Source organism: Xiphophorus hellerii, chromosome 6 (assembly GCF_003331165.1).
Source record: "Xiphophorus hellerii strain 12219 chromosome 6, Xiphophorus_hellerii-4.1, whole genome shotgun sequence".
NCBI lineage: Eukaryota > Metazoa > Chordata > Actinopteri > Cyprinodontiformes > Poeciliidae > Xiphophorus > Xiphophorus hellerii.
Genome location: NC_045677.1, coordinates 27,477,083 through 27,504,671, shown reverse-complemented (window position 1 = coordinate 27,504,671; position 27,589 = coordinate 27,477,083). Strand labels below are relative to the sequence as shown.

At 38.3% G+C, this 27,589-nt stretch overlaps 1 protein-coding gene across 2 annotated transcripts in view; it reads left to right on the top strand.

Moving 5' to 3' along the window:
- The window catches only part of LOC116721772 (receptor-type tyrosine-protein phosphatase N2-like), a 189,418-nt gene that overhangs the window by 150,916 nt on the left and 10,913 nt on the right, over positions 1–27,589 (top strand). For both annotated transcript variants that reach the window (XM_032565721.1, XM_032565720.1), the window contains exons 15-21: positions 3,723–3,870; positions 5,000–5,073; positions 10,940–11,017; positions 15,076–15,195; positions 16,015–16,181; positions 22,861–22,914; positions 26,502–26,566. In XM_032565721.1, coding sequence (XP_032421612.1) covers positions 3,723–3,870; positions 5,000–5,073; positions 10,940–11,017; positions 15,076–15,195; positions 16,015–16,181; positions 22,861–22,914; positions 26,502–26,566 — 706 coding nt within the window. The remainder of the gene's footprint in view (positions 1–3,722; positions 3,871–4,999; positions 5,074–10,939; positions 11,018–15,075; positions 15,196–16,014; positions 16,182–22,860; positions 22,915–26,501; positions 26,567–27,589) is intronic.

Here is a 27,589-nt window from a genome sequence, read left to right as displayed (position 1 = left end):
CGTCGCTCCCCTCCAGGCCAGGCGGGACGTGATACGCAAAGTTGGAGTAGGTCACAACGCAGATGGGGGGAGGAAGAACCGGCTTCGGGAAATGGATGTTAAATCACTTTAATATGGTCAGCTGAAGAGGGGAAAGACTGAGCTGCAGAGACGATGTACTCATGTAACGGGATGATGTCAGCTTCTAAAACTGAGGCAGCTGCTTCTGCAAATAAAACTGGATGTAGTTTTATTACCTGAATTATGATTCTGTGTATTAAAATCAAACCATGTCCATGTATCAAACTGAGGCTCACTGGATATTCTCTCTTTTCCTGACCATCATCTGACTGAGAGAATCCCTGTAGACTCCTTGAAGTACTACGATCTTCCTGTCTGCCTGCAGTTTGAACCTAAACACGTCGCCTTCAACATGTCAGGATTCCTAAACACATGGAGGTGCTTCCGTGTGATTGGCTGAGCCATCATTTCTTAGGCTTGTGCATGTCTGGCTGATACAACATTCATCTCTGATTCAAGAAAAAAAATAGACATAATATGATTCACCAGTTCAGATCTATCATGATGCAGATCTATTCAGTTAACCAAAGTAACTGATTATAGCTGATCAACTCAAGCAATCAGCTAAGATTCCTCCTATATTTGACTGGTTTTCCAGGAATTACTCTGAGACTCAGACCTGGCCACAGGTACGCCTGATATTCGTCAAGTTAAGGATGACAAACGCCAGGAAATAACTGAAATCCTCAAATACTTGAAAAAACCTCCTCCAAAATTGCTTATTTTAATATATCAAACACCAAATGTACCATAATATGTATTAATACACACAGTAGAAACTGTCTTAACTCCACCACAGAAGCTAACATTCACCGTCTTCCTTATTTACACTCTTGGAGGTACAGCCAATCAGCATCAAGGAAAGTAAATGGTTCTCCTGGATTGGCTGTCAAGTAGCACTGCACTTTGGTATTTTAGCTTCCCAAGCTGCATTTTCTCTTGAATATTTTAGATATTGTCACCTTCCTAAAATACTGATCTATGTCGGGGTTTTTTGTTTTTTTATTTATTTTTTATTTTTTCCAAAATCACTTTTGGCAAGAATGCCATAGACCATTATTTTAGGAAGGTGATGATTTGCTCTAAGAAAAATCAGTGAATAGGTGAAACTGCAAAAACTGAACCGTGAATAGGTGAAGGTGCAGTGCATCTCGACCAGCGTGGAGAGATTTGTGATGGGAATGTTCAGATCTCTGAGAGGAGATATATAATAAATAAATTGGTAAATAATGATGAGCTAAAGCATCTGTCTGATCCTATTTTGATGCAACTGTCAGATCATCACCATTAAGCCATTTTTAGGCCTCCTCAATTTATTCAAAACTCAAAAACCCTTCCAGAAACCCTAAAACCTTTGCCTGTTTTAAAAAGACAAAAATCATGTCTGGCGCAGTGGAAGATGGTGGGTGGTTCCACTTTTCCTCTTCTGGAAGTATCAAAAAGACATGGTTTATTAAGTAATAACAGAAATAAAACACTAAATAAGAATGTGATAAAGGGCAGAGTTGCATGCTGGCCTCTCTTCCTTGCTGAGTAACTGTGTCCAGCTGTGATTTCTTCCACCCACTTCCCCTTTTCATTCGCCATCTCAGTCGATCCAAAATGGCTCCTGCATTATGTCACCTCCCATGCGGCCTTGATTCCATGCTGCTGTTTCCTACAGGTGCTTCTGGATGGTGCATCAGAGCCACAGTGGCAGCTCCGGTAGCGTTTTTTATTGAGCACCTTTGGCAGCTGCGCGCCTCCTCCCTCCCCTGCTGTAAGGGGATTATTCAGTGTTTGGCCGCCACATGGTGATCTCAGCACCTCCTGATTGGATTGCAATAATCCCTTTACACAGCCACAAAACCCTATTACTCTGGCATTAGAGGGGGAAAGGGGAGGTAGGGGGTAAAGGGCGGTTGGGGGCAACTAATTTGGACAGTGCATGTTTGAAAGTGTCTTCTGATAGATTCGTGTAAATTTCTGTATGTTTGTTTCATGTGAGTTGCATTTGATTTCTGCTTCCTGTTTATTTCTGTGTTTTTCTTGTTCTGTGTGGGTGGACTTGTTCTCTGTCATTATTTGGACCTCCTGCCATTAATAAGCACAATGCAGGTTGAGGTTTGCACCATCCGACCTCCTGTTACATCATGGCTGCTTTTAGCAAGTATAATGGGGGGAAGCGACTGCAGGAAGGAACGGCTAATGTTACACTGTGCATGTCATCGCCAACTGGGCACACAGAAAGACCTAACGGCCTATTTTCCTCCATCTTCCTCAGCTGCTGCTTCCTTTTTATGAACAAACTTTTTTTCACTTCAGCCTGGAGCCATTAGGCCTTTTTTGGAAGCTAATTCTGATTAAGATAAGCCCCTCGTTTGTAATTGTCACCATAAATCACCGGCGGATCCATTTAAAGAACCACCCCACCTCGTTTTGGACTCTCATCTATTAAAGACGATGGCCGGTATTTTGCGTGCGTTCGCCGCCGATTCTCGACTCGGAAACAAAGCCGCATCAGATACAAGTGGAAAAGCTACGACTTTTCCACTTGTTTTGGTCTGGAGCCAAGTTACTTTAAGGGCGATTGTTCAAAGTCACCTTGCCGCCTTTAATTATGAAAACCGGCTGAATGTAGGTAATAACGAGGATGAAACTCGCCATCATGACTCAGAGCAGGAGTAGATTAAACAGGCGCGCAGTGATTAAAATGACATTGGTGCATCTAATAAACTGAAGAAATTATGCGTGCGGACATGTAGATATGAGGCTAATGAGGTGTCTAAATGATTTGTTTTTCTTTTAATCTTCAGAGAAGATCATATGAAGAGAATCTTCATGTGGTTCAGAAACACGGTTCAGCTCGACTATTCGTTTATTTAGTGCCACAATTTTTCTGGATTTCTTGAACTGTTGAATATTAGATCATCTCCAAATGGAACATACATTCTCATTATAAAGTTTATGTTCTTTCATAAAAGAACCAGAGCCTTGTTGCTCATTCTGTCAGTTTACTCTGAAATTATAAACTACTAAATTTAATTTTAAGATAATTCTCAAGGAGTAAAATGTATGTATTTTACTGTGATTTTAAGATGTAAGCATAATAATCGTTTTTAAAATGTTTTCCCACATTTTCCCACAATGAAAGCCTTTGAAGTCTTTTCCAGATTTGCATACCCACATATCATAATTTTTTTTCCATTCTCCTTTGTACAGTAACTCAGTCCCAGTCAGTTCAAATGGAGATAATCTGTAAATATCAAATTTGAGGTTTTACCACAGATTATTAATTGTATTTGAATCTGAACTTTGACTGGGCCACTCAAACACATGAGTATGATTCAATGTAAGCCACTCCGTCCATTGTTAACCCCTTAATGGATAACAGTGGTGCATTTATGGCAATGAGAACAGCTGATATTAAGATTCTTAGTCTCTCAATTTGGGGGTTTCAGATTTAAAGAGGCTCATTTCAAAACAATGACATTCTCCTTCCTATTCAGTGTGTAATGTATATTGTTATGTCACAGAATCAGATTAAAATTCATTGATCTGCACAAAATGCTGAAAAGTTCCTAAAGGAATCTGTTCAATGTTTGTACTCAGAACTGAATCTCCTTCTTCCCCACATGAATATTTTAACTTTCTGCACTTTCTCTTCTTCCTGCCTCCTTCAGTCTTACATGGAGGATCACCTGAAGAATAAAGACCGCCTCGCGAAGGAATGGGAGGCTCTGTGTGCTTATCAGGCTGAACCCAACGCAACCACCACCGGCCTGAAGAATGGCAATGCAAAGAAGAACCGCTCCACTGCTGTGGTGGCATGTGAGTACAGCTCAAACATGTCCTTGTTTTATTTTCTTTTTGATAAATTACAGTACAAAAGTGTTAAATTCCCCTTATTTCTTTCCACTTTACAGTGAAGAGGCTAGAATCTTAAAGTGGTCTCGATCAATAGTTCTCTCGGTTTCTGAAGCTTTTCCAAAGCTTTTGTTTTTTTTTAAACAAATCTTTAAGAAAATACCCACCAACTCCGACCTAATTTGGGTGTTGCACCTCCTGGTATAATTCAGACATGGAGGTGTTAAACTCTCCGTCTCTGTTTTCCAGGCCTTTTCTCTATAATCAGAAACTAGGAGCAGATGCAGCGAGCAGAAGGGTTGTAAATTAGTTTTCTATTAAAGCTCTCCTGCACAGGCCTCATCAATGATTAAAATTTCTAAGCCTTTGTAGAAATGGCTCCATCTAGAAAAAAAAGGAAAAAGTGCTGTCCCAGTCTCTGCAGCGGGCCGAGGCTTAATGAAATCCAGATTGTGAACTGGGAAAGCGGTTTGTCGAGAATAAATTGCGCTTCCAATTTGAAGCACCTTAAGCTTCTGTGAGCATGAAAAAAAACTGAACTGTTTTTGCCAATTTGGCTGGTGAGGTTTGACTTGTGTTGAATAAGAAAAATTTTTATTAAAAAATGAAGCAAAGATGATGAGCAGCACATCTGCTTGAAGCTAAAAAGAAGCTTTTCAAGTCACTTGATGCAAAAGTCACCATCTTAGCCCTAAAATGTCCTTGGATTTCTGCTTGTACTTCTGTAATCTTTGGGATCAGTGTGATATCCCTTTGATTAAACCTTTGACACATCAGTGCGCCTGCAGTTTCAGAGCTTCACTGTAGAAAGTTTGAAGTGTGGTGACAATTTGTTAGATCTTTTTGGATGAAGGGAGAGATTTAGGGATTAACCCATCAAACTTCAAGGAGCATCTCCAGTTTTTTTTCCCCCATTCGGCTCCACCAGTTCAGTCGTGAGCTGAAGATTAACTTGATTCATTATAAGAGAAAATGCAAGTTATGTTTTAAAAGTTTGGTCAGCAGATATGCCAAATAAACATTCTGTTTTCGTACTAAAACTTGCTTGAGTGAGACAAAATAAAATGCTGAATCCTTCATTTTTCTGTTCCAGATGATCACTCCAGAATCACCTTGAAGGTGGAGAACAGCCAAGGCAACTCCGACTACATCAATGCCAGCCCAGTAGTAAGCACCTCATCTGCTTTCTAAACTCTGCATTTCATTCCCCCGCCCCCCGTGGGGCGTCACAGCAACACAAGCAGTCTACCGTTGCCCGATGTAAATTTTGATGCAACGCTTGCTTAACTTTGGTGGCAGACTCGCAGTGAGCCCACGTTCTCCGCCATGAATATTAACGATCTCCATACAGCAGACACCCCGGGCGGGTGTTCGTTCAGAGGAAGGACATGCACAGGACTCGCTTTACATTTGGTGGAACTCAAATTGATCTGCGGGGTCTTGGGAAATGATTGTTTCTGACCTTGGGTTATGCTAATTCAACGCTGCTTTGTGTTTACTGTTGCGCCTGTGCTCGGCGTGCTGAGCCCCGTTCTCGGCACAGTACCGATTTAAGGAGGGAAAGCAGCCTGCAGGAAAGAAACGGGTGGGGGAGGGGGAGAGAGAAAAACAGCCATGTGAATTCAGTAAGTGAGGGAATCAATTTGGAAACCAGTGTTGGAATAGTAGGTTTATGCTTCCCTCGAGGCAGATACACTGGTATTCCATTAAAAGCAACAGAAACGCTATGCATTTGAAATCTGGGCGCCACACCAAAAAATGGCTCACTCTCTGCGTGTGTGTGTGTGTGTGTCAGCGAGAAACCAAAGAAATCAAAACTATTCGAGAACAAAAGAGCAACTCTGTTGAACGTCAAAAATGCAACAACTGATCCGACACAGAAACCAACACATGAAGCCGCACATGCCCGAAGAGGAGCACAAGCTCTGCCGGGGTGCACATACATGGAGCAGTAAACACACACACACACCCCCACACACACCCCTACATAAAAGAAATAGCAAACACCCACACTGACACACGATCACTGTCAGGCGTACGCTCCCACCTCCCACACGCTCTATTAATACAGCATGGCTGGATGTGAACGTATGGCGAATGCTGCGCTTATTTGAGGAATTTCCTCCATCCTTCGCTCGCCCACGCTCCGACCAAAGGAAGAGGACCGACCGTGTTTGGGATCTTCTTCCAGCAGCCTGTCAATAACCATAAAACTCGTTTATTTAAAAAGGTATTGGCTGTGGAGCTAAATATAATTCGATTCCCTGCTGTCATGTTGGATAAACCGCTTGGTTCTGATTCCTTCATTGACTCATACTCTTAAAAATTGAAAAAATGTAATATATTTTTATTTTACATATATGTATAAATACATATATAACCATCAATCTTTTTTCCAGAAAATAAAACAAACGCCTAGAGGTGATGCTTTAATTTGGGTGATTACAGCTGCTTATCAAAGATTGCAGGGCCGTGTCTACGATTTTTCTGGTCAGAAGCCTCGTTTTGTAAACAGCAGATTACTGAGGAGGTAAATTTACTGGCTCTAGTCCTCACACCGCTTAAACTTTTTAACATTTTATCATTTTAAAATCAAAACGTCAATTTATTTTATTGATATCACATGTGATGTGCAGTGATATGAGATCTAATAAATATTTAATTGGAATCTTGATGTTGAAACAAATGAGATAATCACAGTTAGGATGAAAAAAGATGTTGGGTTTAGGATTCAGTTTGTAATTGAGTTTATTTGCGTGGAACTGATGCGTTCACAACATGCGCCAAAAGGTATTGTAACCAGAAATAGTATAGTTACAGACGGTTGCTGGAGTCTCCAACAGTCAGTCAAACATGAACAACCCAGAAGAAACTCCGTATTTGTCTTTTAAAGAAGAAATTTAAAGGGATTGTTTTTGGGGTTTGCATGCAAACAGATGTGTTGAGAACACATCTGAAAGTTTTAGAGAAAGTAAGTAGAAATAGACGCAGCAAAAGTTCTGTTTTGTCCTTTAATAGGAGCCATTGTTGCTCATCCTTAGAAATGGCCTCAGGTGTCACGCGGCTGTAACAGCCTCCCTCGTTGTCAAACTTCCTCCCAGACTTAAGGCTGAGTGATGGAAACAGCCACTGGATTTGACTCTTTCTGTCTTAGTGAGGAAGAGACAAAAAGCCAGCAGAAGGGATAATTACATGTGTCACGTCCCACACGTTTGCTTTTTGTTTAAAGCAACATGTCTGAAAGGTAGTAAGAAAGACAGTTGTCCTTTTCCAGCTGCATTAATGGCAGGGTTTTGTCCTGGAGACACTTCGACAAGTCAGAAAGCATTTTGTCTCCGCTGAGATGGAAAAGAAGAAAAAGAGATGTCGGGAGATGGAGACAGGTGATGAGTTTGCAAAGTCTCCCTGATCCCAGGATCTTTGTTTTCATCATTTTTTTCTGTCAGTTTTACCCGTTCTTTATCTCCAGCTTTTTCATGCAGCAAAGCTTTTTCCTGAGGAAAAGTATTTGTCAAAAAAGTCTCCAGGCAGGACATCTGGAGAAGTTCATAGCCGGATGATTTGGAGAGTCCATGCAGTGTTGTTATGTGAAAGTTTTAAAACCTCCATTAAACTGGAAAAAACACATTCAATTTAGAAAAATATTTAACTTTCCATAGTTTGTTTTCTAATATTTAAGATATATATATATATATATATATTTATATATTTATATATTAGATATATATTTGCAAAAGAACTTCATTTTCTATCAAACCTGTTGACAGCTGTGTGTTTTACATTCCCAATACAGACCCCACATAGTCAAATCACTGCTTTTCTTGTCCCTAGAACTTCTGAGATGCCAAAAAATCTTTAAAACTTTTTTTGCACTTTTACAAACAGAATAAAGGCATCAGAGATCCAAATCTGTGTCGAAATCTGATCTGACGAGTCTAAATTTTTAGCAGCTGATCCAAGTTGCCAAGTTGCTGATCCAGATGCCACCAAAATACTGGAAAATCAGAAGCTAACGTTAGTATTGCTGTTTCACATTTTGATTTATGTGCACATAATAAAACGGCACCTGACTAAACTAACAAATAACCTGACTATGTTAATGTTACATATCGAAACAATAATAAAGTGAGTTTTCCAGACATGTTTTCCCAATAATTCTGCATTAGATCTCATTTATGGGGCTCTATGGGACTGCAGCAAGGTGTTGTTCTTAACTGAAACATCATAAAAGAATTTGAATTTCCTTTTATGGAAACTTATTGTCACAAACAGGAGAACAGCCCCAGAACAACAAAAGTAGATGTTGGATAGACATAAACCTCCAGACCTCTGCCTTCATTTTCTAGCTGATGTTTTAATGAGCAGAGCCCCCCAGCAACATGTCACCTTTTTTCCCTTTTCTCTGCCTCTGTCTTACTACCTTTTAAGTTCATTAGACATTCATTATTGTTTGGCATTCACAAAAGCCACCGAGGACCATTAAAGACAATTTGGTGTGCGGAAAAGCCCGAGAAATTATCCTTCTTCCTTCTGTAATTGCCTCCAGTTAAATTGGTCGCGCCAATTATTACATTTATCGTACAATTTGCATGCTAATAAGCGGGGGTGTCACTCACTTCCTGCGCTGGTTCTGCTCGCGCTCCGTCTGCCGTCTCCTGCTCACGACGCCTACACCATCCCTCTGCACTTTTCATTAAGTTTGAGAAGAAGTTGAGTTCCTGTTCGACCTCTTCTCTGCAAAGCTTCCAGCTGTGAACAGGAGGACGAGGAGGGGAGAAATGGTGCTATGACACGGTAAATGGGCTACAGTTTCATCCCAAAATGGATTCAGGCTTATAAAGTTCCATTCTTAGGTTTGGGTAGTTTTAGAAATGGTTCCCTCGATTTGTCTCTAATGTTGCTAAAGGTTGAAAATCAAAGTGAAGCTTTTTTTTTTCCCAGCTTCATTTTCATGTCTCTTCTCATTAGATTTTTTTCTCTTTCTGTACAACAACGTGTAGAATGTAATAATGAACCCTAAGGCAGCTTGAACACACTTTCAGGCCCAAATTACTTCACATGCTGTCTTGTTAGTGAAGTAGAAAGAAAATAATACATGATTCCAAATATTTTTTTTTATAAATAAAAAACTGAAAAGTGCGATGTGTAAAATATTCAGCTCCCTTTTCTCTGAGTGCAACCAGTTGCCTTCAGAAGTTGCCTGATGACTGCCAACTCTTAATCTAATCTATCAATCAATCAATCAAATTTTATTTGTATAGCACATTTCAGCAGCAAGGCATTTCAAAGTGCTTTACATCATAACAAACACAGAATCACAATGCAATATAGAATCAATCATTAAGTCAAGTTACATCAATAAATTTGTAATTGATTACATTTCAAATACAATTCTAAACAGGTGGGTTTTCAGTTGAGATTTAAAAGAAGTCAGTGTTTCTGCTGTTTTACAGTTTTCTGGAAGTTTGTTCCAAATTCGTGGTGCATAGATGCTGAAAGCTGCTTCTCCTCGTTTGGTTCTGGTTCTGGGGATGCAGAGCAGACCAGAACCGGAAGACCTGAGAGGTCTGGAAGGTTGATACAATAAAAGCATATCTTTAATGTATTGTGGTGCTAAGCCGTTCAGTGATTTATAAACTAACAACAGTATTTTAAAGTCTATTCTTTGAGCTACAGGGAGCCAGTGGAGGGACTTTAGAACTGGTGTTATGTGCTCTAGCTTCCTGGTTTTAGTGAGAACGCGAGCAGCAGCATTCTGGATCAGCTGCAGCTGTTTGATTAATTTGTTGGACAGACCTGTGAAGACGCTGTTGCAATAATCAATACGACTGAAGATGAACGCATGGATGAGTTTCTCTAGATCTGGCTGAGACATTAGTCCTTTAATCCTGGAAATGTTCTTCAGGTGATAGAAGGCCGACTTTGTGACTGTCTTTATGTGGCTCTGGAGGTTCAGGTCAGAGTCCATCACTACTCCCAGGTTTCGGGCCTGATCGCTAGTTTTCAGTTGTAATAACTGAAGCTGTGCATTGACTCTAGATCTATAACTCTAGATCGTTCCTCTTTAGGTCCAAAAATAATAACTTCAGTTTTGTTTCTGTTCAGCTGGAGAAAGTTTTGGCACATCCACACATTTATCTGTTCTAAGCATCTGTTCAGTGATTGGATGGGCTCTGAGTCACCTGGTGACATCGTAATGTAGAGCTGTGTGTCATCTGCATAGTTATGGTAGCTAATATTATTTCCTGTTATAACCTGAGCTAGTGGGAGCATATAAATATTGAATAAAAGGGGTCCTAGGATTGAACCTTGGGGTACCCCACATGTGACCTTTGACCTCTTTGATGAAAAGTTTTCAATTGAAACAAAGAAATCCCTGTTCTTTATGTAGGATTCAAACCAGTTAAGCACTGGACCGGAGAGTCCGACCCAACTCTCCAGTCGATTCAGTAATATGTCATGGTCAACAGTGTCAAAAGCTGCACTGAGATCCAACAGAACCAGCACTGTGGTTCTGCCACAGTCCGTATTTATATGGATGTCATTGAACACTTTTATGAGGGCGGTCTCTGTGCTGTGGTGAGCACGAAAACCAGACTGGAAGGAGTCAAAGAGGTTGGTTATAGTTAGGAAGCTAATCTCCAGCTGCTCTGTGACGCCTCGGAGGTCGGTTAAGAGAATATTGGGGAGCAAACAGCATTATATTTGACAGAAAATGGAAAAGTTCAAGAGATATTAATACTTTTGCAAGCCACTGTATGCATAGATTAGATTACAACAAGTAATTTAGGATTTATTTTGTGAGGTAAATAAAATGTACGCCAGACTTTCACATTGCCACTTTTCACCACTTTATGTTGGTCTGCTCCTTCAAATTCTAGTAAATTAGACTGAAGTTTGTGGTTGTAAAAAGAAAAAAATGTAAAAACAAGTTCAAGACTTTGTATATGAATACAAAACATTACATGAATTTAAGAAATGAAGAGAACAAAGCAAACAATCTGTTAATCCTTCACTTCCTCTCTGCCTACAGATGGATCATGATCCCAGGAACCCGGCTTACATCGCCACTCAAGGTCCCCTGCCCTCCACTGTGGCTGATTTCTGGCAGGTAAAGACACAAGAAAATCCACGTGCACAACACATACATATACACCATTACAACGAAAATCAATACAAGCAAGAGCTAGCCGATTTTTTATTAGAGCAGCAACTCACACAGGAGACCGTGTTGTTTTGTGGATGTCATTATTAATCCCTCCTTCCACATAAGGCTCAGTGCCTCCACCACAGCGGCGCACACAGACATGTGCAGCGGTCGACAGTGCCATACGTCGTTAACGTAGGAGGTGGCAAACCCTTTTCCCGCTGTCTCCAATGTTGGATTGGGTTTGAATTGGAGAGCAGAGGATCGATAAGTTATTTTAGCCGGTGTTGGGGTGGAGGGTGTTTGTGCCGGGAGGAAAGGTCGCCTTGTCAAACAAGTAAAGTCTCTGTTAGGTTTGGAATTGTGCAGGTAACCGTGAACGAGGAGCAGAAAGAAAATAAAAGTACTTCAAGGTAGAGCACGTTCTCTCAACAGTTCTGGAATAAAATCCTCAAAATAAAAGATGAAAACAATTTTATTTCACTCAATCTGAAATGAAAAGGTTTTGTCAAAGCACAGAAAAACAAAGGACTTACAAGAGTAAGTCTTCTTAGTTAAAGTAATTTAAATGTAGGACTTACATTCTCGGCTCTACGCAGTTCTGTCTTAGTTGTTTAATTCCCATCTGTTTGACATATATTTTACTGAATTTATTTCAATTTTTTGTAATGATTTCAATCCAGTTCAAGATAATTATAATCCATTTCCAGCTCCAGTCTTGCTTAAGACAATTTAGTTCAATCTAACTCACCCTAAATAAATTCAGGTTGCCATTTTTCAAAATGCGTACAATCAAATTAGCTGTTCTTTAAGGACAAATAAAATGTGATTTAATTCCAGAAAATTCAGTCAAATTCACTTGAATATTCAAGGTAATTAAAACACAGTTGAAGCCAAATTGTTGCAAATAAATAAATTCTAATTCTTCCCACCTCAAACAAGTTAAATTGGAATAAGTAGGTTCTGGTTCAAAACAACTGATTTCAAAAATATTCAGTTCACGTTCAGCCAATTCCAAAGAATCAATAGTTCATTTCAATCCAAATAAAACTCGTATCTATTCATTCTTTTCAGTGATTAAGAGTCAAGTTCAAGTCAGTTCAAATCAAATTTACCTATATAAATAATTACAGAACACTGTGTCTGATGCAATTTTAGCAATTGATCTAATTTCTCAATAATTTTCAAATTCAGTTGGGCTCAGTGAATTATAACTCACTGGACAGTAAAAGTTTATCTACTGGTCTATTTATATTAAATGTGGGATTCTTAGAAAGAGCTACACTGTAAAACCAATGCACATATTTTTCATGCAGAATTCAATTCTGCACGAAAAATAAAATATTAGGGTAAATCATGCTGCGCTTTTTCATTCATTCAACAGAAAATCTCAGTTGCCTCATTCGTAAGAGCTGAAATATTTCAGTGGCCATTTCCAGCGGTCATTGTGCGAGGTAAAAAAAAAGATGTTGAAAAATCTGTGCTTGAATTGTATTTAAAATAAAGTCTGCTAATAATCTTGCAAACCCAGAAATACATTCAGCTTCCATAAATTTTGGTTTCAGCTGACCTGAGTAGGAATGCTGCCCGCCTCTAAAATGAACTCAGTGAAAATGGAGCACTATTTAATGCTTTAGTAGTACAAAGACATTTTTGTTAATTTTTACTGACAGGAAAGCTGTTATTTAAAGAAAAAATGACAGCTAGTTTGCAAAAACATATATAGAGCACAAAGCTTTATGCCTTCAAACCATAGAAGAAAAAGTTCAACTCATGTGAAAATATGCATTTGGCATCTTTAGATTTACCAAATGGTAAAGGTGAACCTGATGTTAAAATCCTTTGATATCTACACTGTTATGAGGCCTGAGGAATCTGCGAAAGTCAGAAGCTACAATACGGCATTAACTTAGATATTCATTTGCTGATGAAGTTAAATCAAAGAAAAGATTTAAACCAAAGCAGAGTTTAAATCTGAAACCACAACTGTTAACCACAGAGGTGGACCAATTATACTATAGGCTGTTGCTTATGATACGGAGCGAGAGGATCTGTTAATGGCAAAGAAAGAATAAATTAAAAGAAATACCAAAACACTGTGAGAAATGGTGATTTCATTTAGGGAAGATAAAAATTTAGAAGCGTTTATGCCGGCACAATGTTCCTCAATGGATGAAAAAAAGGTGCAAAAATATACGTAAAGCTATAAATCAAGTGAAAAACTAAAGCTTCAGCTGTACATGTATCTGTTTCCGCAGGTGAAAACATCTGGAGCTGCTGTTGGTTTTACACTGCTGCTCATTGGTTAACCTCATTTACTGTTTCATCAGATTTCTACGTTTCAAAACTGGCCAATGTTGTTACAACACATCCATCATGCTGCAGATCAACCTGCTAGACTTAAAGAATTCAACATGAAGCGCTCCTGGTGCACTTAACTTTAACACCTGAAAATATGGGTTGGAATAAAATGTGTATTTCACAAAGCTCAGGTTTTGATAAAGGGAGCTCGTCCACGCGGCTCCAGGAGAGTTCTCACCCTGTCAGCTAAAACAAATTAACACCATTTCTCAAGAAAGTGCAACGTCACGACTTTGGATCCGCGAGGCTGATCAGTAAAGCAGAAGGGAGCACAGAGGGAGGGGGTGGAGAGGGGCTGTAACTCAGAACCGACAACAATTAACATCAGTTAAATCACCATCCAATGAAGTGCGCACGCAGCCATCTAGCACAGTCATGTGAGAGCGCTATTGTTTTATAGCTCCCATTAACGGATGGCTGTTATCTCTGATCGGAGAGGAATGGATCTCCTGAGCGGAGCGGCCCGCCCAGCTGTGAGAATATGGCCGCCATCAGGAAAAATACGAGCGGGAGCCAACGTTTCGCTGTCGAATGATCCAGTTGAGGAACAGAACGGCCTTTACAGCAACAGTAATTACTTTTCATAGCGCTTGATTTCTAACCAAAGTCTGAGAACGTGAGCGTTCTTTTTCCCTCCCACCCACATAATAGACTCTTCTGTCCTTACAAAATAATAGCAATCTGAATAAATGTAGACTAACATACAACTGTGTGGGTGAGTGGAGATCCGTGTCGGAGTCCCAGTTGGCAGACTTCGAAAGGCTCATCTTCCATCTTCCAAATAAAGCTCTCTGCCACTTCACACGAATGACTCTATGTACCAATCTGATATTAATATCTGCATCAATCCCGATATTTAAAAAAAAAATTTGACCAGGCATCAGTGACAATGTGCCCAATCCATTAGGGCAGATCTATCCAGTCTAATTCTATGCTTTATGCTCTGAGTGACATCATGCGTTATTTATTTTACATTATATTTAGAATTCCTAACTCCTCTTTCTGAACCATTTGAAAGAAGGTTTGTTGCAGTTTACTTTTTACAGGCAGTCTACTCATTTTCTTTTGTCAGTTTCAGTTTCGTCGTTATTAATTTTACATTGGCTGTTATATTCCTCACTGCACTGACTGAACAAGTGAAGGTTGTGTTTAGGGGTGCACCGATTGCAGTCTTCTGGACGATCGCCGATTCTAATCTTGAAATTCAAATTTTGGATGACAGTGATTTTTTTTGTCTGAAATGTTGTTAAATATAGCAAGAAAGGGGTTGAGGTGGTAACAGTATGGGCTGGTCGAATTATCAATGCACCCCTAGTTGTGTTTCTACATGTGAAATTGGCCAAGCTTGTAAAGCTCTTGGTGTATTTAAGTATGTAGTACTGGTGTGGCGTTATCAAATAAATTTGTATTTCAGTACATTTATGTCTGTGATAAAAATAAAATCAATTCAGCACTGTTTTTCTGTATCAAATCGGTATCGGCTGACACTAAATCTCAGATATCGGTATTGTTCATCCCTAATCTATATGATAGCCATCTAAGGAATATTGATAAATTTAGATTTGAGAAAAAATTGAGTGTTTCTCAAACAGAGTCCTGTCCAAAGCTGAACCTGAAGGATAATGTGTTTAAGGCGTTTTAGTGAAGTGTTTTATTTGCAGATGGTGTGGGAGAACGGCTGTGTGGTCATCGTCATGCTGACTCCTCTGGTGGAGAACGGGGTGAAGCAGTGCTACCATTACTGGCCCGACGAAGGATCCAACTTGTACCACATCTACGAGGTAAAGGTCGCTCTACCTTGAAATGTTTCGGCTCATACCTGTAAGTTATGCTTGAAAATAATCTAAGATAAATCATTTAATGACATCCAAATCCAAAGCTTTCTAGATGAAACAGTCTGTTAAATCAGAGGCTCTCTTCTGTCCTGACCGTTCTTTATACATTGTCACCATTACTCATGCTAATCCTGTCCACTTACATCTACAATCCCAACTCATTCTGGGCCCACAGTGGCACAGTGCGGCCTTTGACTGCATAAAAATGCATCGACAAACTAGAAAATCAAAGCACAGGAAGCCATGTCTCCACATTTTAGTTTGATGCTTCTTCTCCACACCTTGAGTTTGCATTTAGCTGAATACAAAACGCAGAGTTATGGTATGTGCAGTATGTATGGAAGATTTCCAGGTTCTAATCTTCAGTTTTAGCCTTGCTGAGGTGGAGGAAACATTGTCAACATTTCTAAACCTGATGAGATCAGATAAGGTCATCATTTCATTGTGCAACGTCAAGCTAGCAGCAGCATGAGACGATGAGTCCAGGTGAAGAAGTTTTTACTGTAGGACTTCCTGCTTTTCTCCCCAAATGCAAATAAAGACCAGCAGATGTTGGCAACATCAGTTTCAAACATGTTTAAAAGCCTTGATGATTTTCTACTCTCCATTTTATGCAATAAGGAGCTCAGTGCCTTTGTTCTGGGACTCTGCACTCACCAGGAAGATTCATCAAAGACAACACTCGTTCTGACTGTGTTGTGTTTGTCTTGTTCCGTCACAGCAGGCTCTTTTTTAATCAAGCATGTCTGGTCGCTATCCTGACAGGTGAACCTCGTGTCTGAACACATCTGGTGCGATGACTTTCTGGTTCGGAGCTTCTACCTGAAGAACATGCAGACCAACGAGACGCGCACCGTCACTCAGTTCCACTTCCTGACCTGGCTCAACCAGAACGTCCCGGAGACCAGCCGGACCCTCCTCGACTTCCGCAGGTAGTACTTCAACCCAGACATACGCAATCATGTTTGTTTCTCAAAATTTCTCTAAATCAATGAGTTGCTGAAGGAACCAAATAGGTTTGGAGTGAACATTTGATGCTGCAATTACTCTTTCATCCTCAAGAACTAAATGTTTTCCATCAATGCACACAATGCTGGATTACAACCTGAGTCTGTGGAGCCAACAAGCAATTTCATGTTTATCTCTGCTTACCTACTGATAAACACTTTCAGGCTGAATTGTATTTGAAGTGCTTACGCTTCCCTTTTAATGTGGATTGAGAAGGCTTTGAGCTTTTGCAAGTTGCACTTTAATTCCTAATAAGTCTAATAAATCCTTTTTAATTGAAGTCCTCATTTACTCTTTTTTTAATTTTACTTTGCTTTGATTGCGCAAAGGAAATTCTAATAAAAAAAAGTTAATTTGCAAAACAAACTTTTTCAAATTGCATCTTTGGTGCCGACTAGTGTTTACAGTTTCCGCACATCTAAAATAAACTCTGATTTAAACTTTAGGAATTAATGTCAAAGTGATATGAACTTACAACAATATTTCATTTGATGTAACATATATCCTAAAACAAATTTCCTGCAGCATGTCTAAAATATTTGGTTCTCCTGCACTGTTAAAATGGTTTCCACTATTAATGCATATGAAGCTATATTTAGTGTCTGTACTATTAAAACAGACATTTATTAATGTTTTTAGAATGGGTCTAATGCATTTATTGATTTTAGCTATTTGCATGTATTTGTGGTCTCTGACCAGAAACCCACTGTAAGAAATGGCCGATTTGATCTTCAGAAGACAAAATGTTAAAAAAGCATCAAAAAAAGGTTAAAAGGAAAAGTATCACTTTTAAAGAGATGCAGTTATATAACCTGGTTATTGCACCTTTATTCTTTTATTTCCGTTAAACATATTTGTTTTGAATTTGGGGTTATGTGATTTATTTGTTTAATGTACTTTAAAGGATTCACCGAACGAGGCGAAGTCACTCAGCAGACATCAACAGTATTCTCCTTCAGTTAACAGGAAATTGGAAATAAGTCAACAAATATCCCCCAAATTATTGATGTTTCACTTCTAGAAAAAATTTTGAACAGATTCCAGGAACACCATGCATGCTTAAAAAATATTTGACAAGTTTGTTTTAATATTTTTCACTAAGATGCCCCGCTTCCAACACTCTGCATGGGACTCTGGTGTTTTACTAACTCTACAGCTCTCTGGCCTCCATCTTGTTTTTGATTAATGCAACTTTTACCACTGACCTTATAGAATGACTTGGAAAAACTAAAAGGTTTTAAAAATCCAAAGGACCAAAAGAAAAAAAAAACAAAACACAATTGAATTCTTTTATCTTAATCCGTAAAAACGAGTATTTTAATGAATAAAAGTTGTTTGTTTGCACCATATTCATAATCCTGTGATGCAAAGAGAGAAATATCTATATGTCCTCAGACATCCATGTTTACTGCTGGATGTATTGAGGTGATTCAGCCATGTAATCTTTTATTGGTGGTGCTACTTCCTTCCTGCTGACCTTTGACCTCTTTTTAAACTGATGTGTACTGTATTAGCTGTTAGGTGTGAGCTTTCCTTTCACTCACTGTGGATTTAGACCCCAGCCCTGTTTCATATATAGAGCTGGTGTCACTGCACATCAATTAGGTGGGATATCAAGAGTCACAGCTTTTCTAAGGGGGCCTGGTGGGCGTCGCCACACACCATCAGTTTGGAAATATTGCCTTTACTCACAGGGCAGCAGGGTCACAACGCAATGAAGGAAGCGTTCTGGGAGATATTTTTCTTTTTTATTACTGCGGTTATTTCAAAAATAATAATAATAAAAAAAACCTGACCAGTTTTTTTTTTTTTTTCCCCTGCTCTGATGTGTTGAAGATAATGGCTGACGTATTCCTGTCTGTATGCTTTGGCCAGCATGTAGTCACAGTGGACTGACTGAGCAATCCTCTCCAGCTTCTCCCTTCCTGTTTTACCAGCTAACTAGCGGTTGCCAGTGTCATTTTTGTGATGTTGCAGCTAGTAATATGAGTCCAGTTGCATAGTCACAAAAGTGATCATTGGAGACTGTGACTCTACAACCAAGCACCACTCCTCTTCCTCCCTCCCCACCTTCCTCCTCCTCCTCCTCTCTATCCTCGGTGTGCTCGGTGATCTGAAATGACCTCTTCCCTTGTTGCTTGCTCCTGGTTTGCTTGACTGCCTCCGATCTTCGCTCCTCTCTCACCATGTATCCCTTTCTTTCGTGGTTGCTTTTGTCTTCCTCTCCCTCCCCTTTCCATCCGTCCCTCAGTGAGTTTCTGCTCGTCTTTTCTGAAAACTTCTGACCCGTTGAGCTGAGAATACGTCCAACACAAAGATGAGGCTTCTCTCTGTTCTGTCGGCTGCAGGCTGGGAGAAAAGAAGGACAATATTTGCTGCCTCTTAAGTTTTTTTTTTATTTTAATCACATATATTAAATGCCGACACAGGAGAACTTTTATTAACTTTTATCAATGTAAAGTATTGATCCACATCGTTGTTCAGTGGCATTTTGGACTGTCCATTAGTGCAAATAAAAAGTTCTTTGAATCCAAATGTCTATAAAATTATAAGACTGTCACAAACTTTTATCACCATTCCTCAAGTGTATATTTTCTCCTTCTTTTGCTTCTAAGCTGGCAGAGATTCTTGTAATATTTTAAAGATCAATATTTCCTTTCATTTGATCTTTAGCTGCTTTCTTACTTTGTTATAGTTATTTTATTTGACTATAATGATGTATTGTGAAATGTTTGCTAAAAAATTTGTAAATTGGACAAGTGGCAGACAGAAGACACATCAGCTTTAAAAGTAAAACAAAGTAGAAACTAATAGTGGTATAATAGAGAATCTATGGAGGCATTTGAAGAATTTTGGTTTCTTTCCAAATTCAAAGAATTGGAGCTTATAAAATGTCAAAATAGCCAACAAGCTGATCAATTCTCAGAAGGGTTTGGTGGCAGTAATATCAATAAAAGTTTTCCAGTTATTATTAAGAAGAGTATGAATAATTTGTGGCATGCTCTTTGTAAAAATAAAGTGTAAATAAAAACATTATTTAAAAAAAATGTGACTTCTCTAACATTGATTTGTAATTTCAGAAATTACAGAAATGAAATAAACTTGGTCTGATTCTGTTTTAGCTGATTTCTGAAAGTTTTTCTATAATAAAAAATGAATGTAGTCGTAACTCTGGACCTGGATGTTGCACCGTCACACTGTGTGGGAAATTTCAGAACTTTTTAAATCACCTTATTGCTGCTAAAATTATGAAACTGAATTTAAAGAAATGGGACGACACCAAACCAGGGAAAAATATCTTCGTAGTCAAGTTTCTGACAAGAAATTCATACCTGATGATGCTAATAATCCAAATGATCGACACATACAAAAAACAAAACAGTGTATTGAGTGTAATAAAGTGAAATAACCCAAGGAAAATATATAGTTAGGTATAAAATTTGACAACCACATTCTGAACCGTTCCAACAGTTTATTTTACTTGATTTTGTCCTTTGGGATTTGGGATTTTGGAATCATTTTGAAAAAACAATCTATCCTCTTTTATTCTTCTTAGTCTGATCAATTCATCCTTTCTTCCACTCCATGAAATCTGCCAAAACCGTTTGGTGAAACACATCATGACCTGAAACTTCACTGTCGGGATCCTGCTGTTGGTTTTATGTTGTCCAGTTTCTTCTCCAAGCCTTGTGTGTGCAATGACATCCAGAATGTTAGATTGCGGCCTAACCTGACCAAACTGCAGCATTTCATGGACTAAATGTTACAGCAAGCTTTTAATCAGGTTTCAGCGTACATTTCTTCAGCAGTATCATACGTTTTTCAAGATAAACATATAGAAAAATGGCCTGTTTTCTGTTTGTTGATTCAGCAGCAGGAAGCTGTTTGCATTTATCTTTTGTTTCATGATGAAAGTAATTTGCCCAGAATAAAAATCTGGATTCTTGAGTTTAATCACTGAAATACAGCAAGAATAAAGCAGAAAAGAAAAGAAAAACACATTCTTTTACTGAGACACTTTATTGTCTCTTTTAAGCCACAATAATCTAAACTTGTTTACAGTGGTTACGGTTTGATTCCTTCCTATCTGGTCTGTAAATTTTCTTTACCTGACCATTAATCTGGCTTCTGAAGGCATTTTCTTTGATTTTAGCTCCCCCTCTCTACTTCCATACCCCTTCAACCGCCCACCCTGCTCGTTGGCGATCCTCTCCTGCCTGTTTCCATGGTAACGTCACTAGCGATTTTCCTCAGGGAGCTCTGCCGATTCTGTGTAGGGTTTTGTGTTAGGTGGGGAGACGTATTGACTCGAGTTTCTTTGTGGTTGTTCATTTATTCCTGCCCTAAAATAACTGAAGTTCACGTGTAAAGTTGACGTTACTCCGTTTGGTTGCTGATACACAATCCTACACAGTTAGCCACTTGTTTATTTCAGAGAAAGAATAACTGGCTTCATATCGATATTCTTCTTCTCCTGCAGGTTTCCTCTGGTTAGAATTGACAACGTGGAGAAACAAAATAATAGGCTACCACTGTTAATCAGATCCTACAGATGGAAACTCGTTAAAAAAAAAGAAGCAATCAATGGCAAAGTGGTCACTTTATTCCACAAAAGGATTCTGCTATTTGCTTTTTGTCTATCTGTGTAATTAATTTTACCGCTCGTCTTCTATAATAAAACACTGCATCAAATTGTTTTTGTACAAAAGGCAGACATGCGCTGTGTGTTTACAATAATTCAAAAGCTTTCCCTTTATCAGTTTCAGGAATGATAAAAGTATACAAACCATCTTGAATAGTGGCGAGATCTCTTGATCAAACCACATATTTATTACTGAAGTCATGAAATAATATTTTACTTCCAATGTATTAATTTGAAACACCCAGCACAGATTCACACCTACAGAGTACAAAACTGTTTCATAAAGTTTTCCTCTCAGTTGTTTGGGTACTCAGTTTGGACCTCAATTCATATAAATATTTTTTGTGCAATTCTTTTTAGAAGTCCTATTAAATTTCAGCTTGTGTTGTATCTGAACATTTTTTAAAGAAAAAATTTTGCAGACCTCTAAGTTATTTACTTTCACCTGATTCTTTTTCCCTGGCTGCAAACAACCAATAGTGTGTAAGGTATTTTTCTGGGTTAAATACAAAAAGCTTCTCTGGGATTAAACTGCTTTATTTTAAATAATGAAACAAATAATTAAATGGTAGAGTTGTTAGTTAATATGCAGTGGGCAACAAAGACTGTCTTCTTCCTGTCTGTTGATTTGTCTGCCTTGGTGAGAAGATTCCTGCACTTAAAAAACTTTATTATCATCTGGTAATAAAGTTATTCCCTCAAGTTTTCACCTCACCAAATATTTGTCCGTCAGCATGAACTAGTACCAGACATTTTTTTATCTGCCTTTAAATGTTGGCAGCAGAACTTCTAGCAGCCACTGGGTTTCTGTCTTTCATTGGCAAGAACCTGAGAAGAGACAATTACTGTAAATATTTGAAAAAAAAGAAGCAAACTGTTTCTTGGCCTTCAGCAATGTAAAATTCAGATTAAAAGTTTTGGATGAAGTGGGAAAAAAAATAGTTTACAGACTTTGAAATAAAATCTTTCTTCATAATTCGCTGAAAGCCTTGAGATGCTGAATGAAGTCAGCTGATCCTTTAAATAAATCCTAGAAACCTTGAAGCAGTAAGTTTTATTTTGTTTAGTTTTTTTCTTCTTTTTCAACATTTCTGTAAAGATGTGGAGAAAGCTAAAAGAAACACAAAAAATGTATTTTTTATTTTTAAAACTGCAGGACAAAGTAATCTCCTTTGTATGTGTTTAATCTATTTTTACTGTGGCCCATTCTTGTGTCGGGAATAAATACTAATTGATTGATTGATTGATAAATATTACTAAAGAAAATGTAAACTGTAAACTTGAATCTATATTCCAAATTATTATAAGAGGTTTTGAAACCAGTTTTTTAAGTACCATGTTTTTGCTTTAATAGTTGTACATTTTGCTTGAAACACGAATTACTGTACAAAGTTCTTGTTTAGAGGTTTTAAAAGCAGCCAGATTGAGGTGTAATTTTTTTGTGTCTCTCATGCACACTGCCTGCTGTTACATAATTTGTTTGGGTTGAATGTAATTAATGTGAGGTGTCATCTTGAAAAGAAAAATCTCCAGCTGGGATCAAGCCGTTCTGGCTCTGGGTCAGCCAGCAGCTTCATGGTTTCACAAATCCACTGAGTGCTTTAAAGAAAAAGTTCTGCTTTTAACCAAAATTTCCAGAAAGGGCCGGCGTCCTTCAAAGGACTCTTTTGCTTTTTCATTATGATTCTGCTGAAAATCTAAAATAAACTAGATTCAGAATCTTGAAGCCACATGGTAAAACCGTAAACACTGACAACAGAACGCCTGGTAGCCAGATGTTGACTTGTCCTGACACTGTTTTATTTTAAAACTAAGATCAGGTGAATTTTGGTCAATGGCCCAAAGTTGAAAATATTCCAGATGCATTAATTGTAATTGTATCAGGGAATAAATCAGTTTGTTTCTGCATGAATGACATTTACACTGACTTCCTGTTTTGTTTTTTGTTTTTTTTCTCATAGGAAAGTTAATAAGTGCTACCGGGGTCGCTCATGTCCCATCATAGTCCACTGCAGGCAAGTATAACATCTACATAAATTACTTCTATGATGTTTAAACAAAAAGTTACCATAGCAACATAGTCTTATTTTTGAAGCGGGCAACAAAGTGGCTGTTTGCACTCACTGTGATGTTTCCTTTACAGAAATTCATAATAAAATTTTGATATAAAATATGTGAGGGGTAAATTAGCCTGTTTAACATAGCATTAGCATAACATTAAAGTCATGTAAAGTATTTACTACTGCTTAGATGTTTACAAATTGTGGGTGGAACAAAGTGGTACAGAAGTGAATTTGATTTCACTCCTGAACAAAATGACATTGTTTAATATCACGCAATAGCTCCAACACAATAATGACACTGTACTTTTCAGAGCATATTAAATAGACTTTATTGGGAAACCATCTACAAAAACATGATCTTCCCGATTTTCCTTGTTTATCCTTATGGGTCCACAAGTAGCCACTAATAAGATAAATAGAGAAATTTGGATTTTGGGACCAAGAATCTTTGTACGATTATTTCATAAAGTGTGCCGTCTTTGCTGTTTTTAATTTTTAACACATTTTAAGGTACTGTATATTATATTTGTTTGGGAATATTTCTAATTACTGCAAAGAGTCCAGATAGTGATGGTACCCCCCTTCTCTGTATTGGTTCTTGTAGTTTAGTTGGTTAGCTCCTGGGTTAGTTCATGAGGTTTTCTGTGGGGTTAGCATTTAAATATTTACATGACGAAAAAGATCAAATCTCTTGAATCTCATCACACATGAACTGAACTGTGGTGCTTTTCTGCGCCACACGACTCAAGGCAGCTCTAATTTAATCAGCTATATTTTCATTTCAGCCACAGAGTCTTTAGCCTCGTTGCCAAAGCAGTCATGGAGCGTTATGTCTGTCTTTTGGATGATATGAGAGAATAAGAAGAGAATCTGTGACATCTAAATTCATACTTTAATAAATATGAGAGAAACCTAAAAAAAAAAAGAATAAATGTATCAAGTTTGTTTGAAATGTTTTGAGTTGAACCACTGCTCCATGCTTCTCCGTTTCTTTCACTTTTTCTTTTCCTTCTTTCCTCCTTGTTTTCTGTCTGTCATTGTGAATGGTTTCATTCACTGCAATAATGTTGACTTATTATTTTAAAAAACATTCTATGCTGAATTGTTTTGATTTTTAATGGTGCTAAGCATTTGCGTTGATTCTCTTATTCAATCATTATTTTCTCTGGGCTCCTCTAAAACAAGGTGAAACCAGACATTATTTTAGTTAACAACAATCCCATTTGTAGCTGAAATATCCAGTTAAATGTTTCCTTTTTTGTACCACTCGTAACACTTTAAAAAAATGTATGTACCTGACCTTGCCATTGCTCAACCTAACACAACCCCACTGTGCATCATAAACATGCAGAACACAGGGCTGAGTTGTAAGTCAAAGGATGAAATTGGACCCATAATCCGTTGATGAATCTAAGAGCAGACCAGCCCTGTGTAACGGTAGAGCAAAGAAAAGACTGAGTGTGGATACTTTCATTTCCAAATGGGTTTCTCAGAGCCAACATTGCAGTGCCATTTATCGCCCTAATGTATACAGAGAGCAGGGTGAAGCAATCAGGAAGAGAAGTGAGCGAACAGAGGAGTGCAGATGCTGAAATTCAATAACCTCACAGCATCTCTCCTGCTCCATCCTTCTTCTGGTGTCTGTTTCCATCTTGTCTTTTACTTTTTCTTTTCCTTCTTTCCTCCTGTTTTGCTGTCGGTGTCATTGTGGATAGATTAATAGACCGCCGCAGACATCCTGACGTGTTCATTCACAGCCCTCAGCTCTGTTCTGTCATGATTGGATATCAGACGTTGTGATCACCTTGTGATGAAAGCACATGCACGCACACGCCCACACCTACTTCCATGTTATCTTTCAATTAATGCAAACTTACCGGTGAAAATGGAATATTCTGATTCTGAGGGCAAAGTCATAAAGTTTGTACTTCTATTAATATTAGAACTTTGTATCAACTTCCACTCATTTTTAGAAACTCCAAGTTTTCACCTAACACTGACCCAATGCCCGTTCATTCCTGGTGTATTTGTAACTCAAACTTTAGGACATGCGGCAAAGGTCGCCGGGACCGGGAGTCAAACCCGCGTCGAGGACTAAGGCCTCCAAACGTGGGGCGTGCTAACCCCCTGCGCCACCACAGCACGCCCCAAACTTTGACTTCAAACCTTAAAAATGGGGATCCGGTTCATCAGAACTGAGCTTTAGTCTGTATACGACATATTGCACTTCAGAAGGTTATTGAATTTATAGGAAAAGGTACTAAATAGTTTGCATAAACAAGTCTACACACACACACCATACACAACAGATGTAACATCTCATGAAACAAACTTTTAGGATACATTTATCACTTTCCCATGCTTGAAATAAATCCATAGTACAAAATATTCTTTCCAAATACATTACTTTGTCTAATAAATCTTCCCTCTCTGTTTCCAGTCTGTTACTTATGTGGAGCAGAGGAAAATGTATTTATGCCTCGTGTTTAAGTGAAATACTCTTCATATTTCAGCTTTTTCCCCCAAAGACTTTAAGCTCTTTACAACATAAATCTACACATCTGCAGCTATTTATCCACTTGCAGTAAAAATAGTAAAGTCATAAAAAAGACCTCATTCGTCTGCTTAAGACTGTAGTCGGATGACATCAAACCAGAATAGAGCAATACGAAACAGTGATACTCCTGGAAAACATCCCTATATGTTGAATAACTGAATCCTACTTAAGATTTCTAACTTGCTATTTTTTATTAGAGTAACTTTTCACAATGAATTTGAGACGTAATTATTTCTGTGGATCAGCAGCCCTCCCACCCCCACTGGGGACAAGGGTGTACAGAAAATGGATGGATTATTTCTTTGGTGTGCTTGGTAGCATTTTAGAAACTAAATGTGGATACTAGGTGATGACGGGTCAAATGGACCTACAGAACTTTACTACTAACTGTTGACATTGCACTAACATAAAAACTAACCAGTAGTTTAGCATTGTTTTGTGCTGACACTGAATTAAATAAGTAACTTAATCATCTTCAGGTTTTTAATAATTAATTCTACAACCCATCAAGTATATCTGTAATGCATTACACGATACACTTCCTTAGCTAAATAATGCTAAAGCATTTCCGTTCTATATATTTATTATTCTAGCATGCATCAGTTAAACTTGATTTACTTCTTCATTATGTGGTTAGTTATTAAACCAACTTATGAAGAATAAGAATCTGATTTCCAGATGGTTTTTTATCCTTAAATTTGGGAAAGAAAAATAAAACAAGGCGGTGACCTCATGGCACAAGTAACTCACTTCATTCTGCTGCAACAGTACACTGTGAAGTGGTAGTAGTTTGTTTTTATTTAAAATGTTTATTTGATTTTATTGGCTGCTTTAAATGTAGCTGCTCATTCAATAACATTTAGTTTTTTGTCTGTGATTTAATATAATCTGAGGATGTTTTGATGAATTTTCCAAACCAAAATGATCCACTGATGTAACTAATGCCTGTTTCTGTCCATCCTTTGCTGCTCCGCCCCTACAGTGACGGTGCAGGAAGAACCGGGACCTACATCCTGATCGACATGGTCCTCAACAGGATGGCTAAAGGTGAGCGTCGCCTCCATGTCCTTCCTCCCTGCTGCCATGGAGAGGCGTTACCATGGCAGCATGTCTATCTTCTACGGACTAAATCAGGCAATTTCATTTCCAGTAATGATATTTAATTACATAATTACAGCAATTAGCAGGCAAACATAATGTCACATTTTATGAAAACACTCAGTTGTGTTGCCTGTTACCCTTTGAGCAACAGAAAACAAACTGCTTTTGCATTGGTGATTTAATGTATTCATTTTTATGAGAAAGATGCTGATTGATGCCGTCTGTTGATGTTTTTCTTAAGAGAATATTTTTGATGACCAGTAAACAATTTAAAATGATTTAAACCTAAGAAAATGCATGTTCTATTGCTGAACAATCCTATCTACAAACCTGGAGGATTTGTTGGTGTTGAGGTTGTGATGTGGTCATGGTGGTAAACAGAGAGTGCGGTACACATGACCTTTCACCCTGACCTACTGCTGTCTCTTACGTTTTTAATCATCCTTAGAAGTTGTTGAGCTTCGGCCCATACAGCCTGTTTGCCTTCAGGACAGATTTTGCTTTACCGATCTATATGCAGCAACGTCCCTAAGATTTAAAAGCAGCATTAAGCGCCTGCAGCAGTGAAAAGACCTCACCAGCCAGCCATGGTTTTCAATTTTCCACGTTTCTTGATGGTTTTGGTAACAGTCATATGACCTATGCATTTTCTAATGAAGCATGTGACAAACTGTGTATCTCTGCAGGCCAGTGATGCAGTTATTTGTTGTTTCCTTTTATTTGCATCCATTCTAACAGTGCTTAATGTTGGAGTACAACCCCTGGCAAAAAGTATGGACTCACCAGTCTTGGATGAGCACTCATTCAGACATTTCATGCTGTAAAACAAACTCAGATCAAAAACATGATACAATATTAAGGTCGTTCCAAAGTGCAACTTGTTGGCCTTCAGGAACACTCAAGGAAATGAAGAGAAACTATTGTGGGAGTCAGTGAATGATACTTTAATTGACCAAACACAGGGAAATA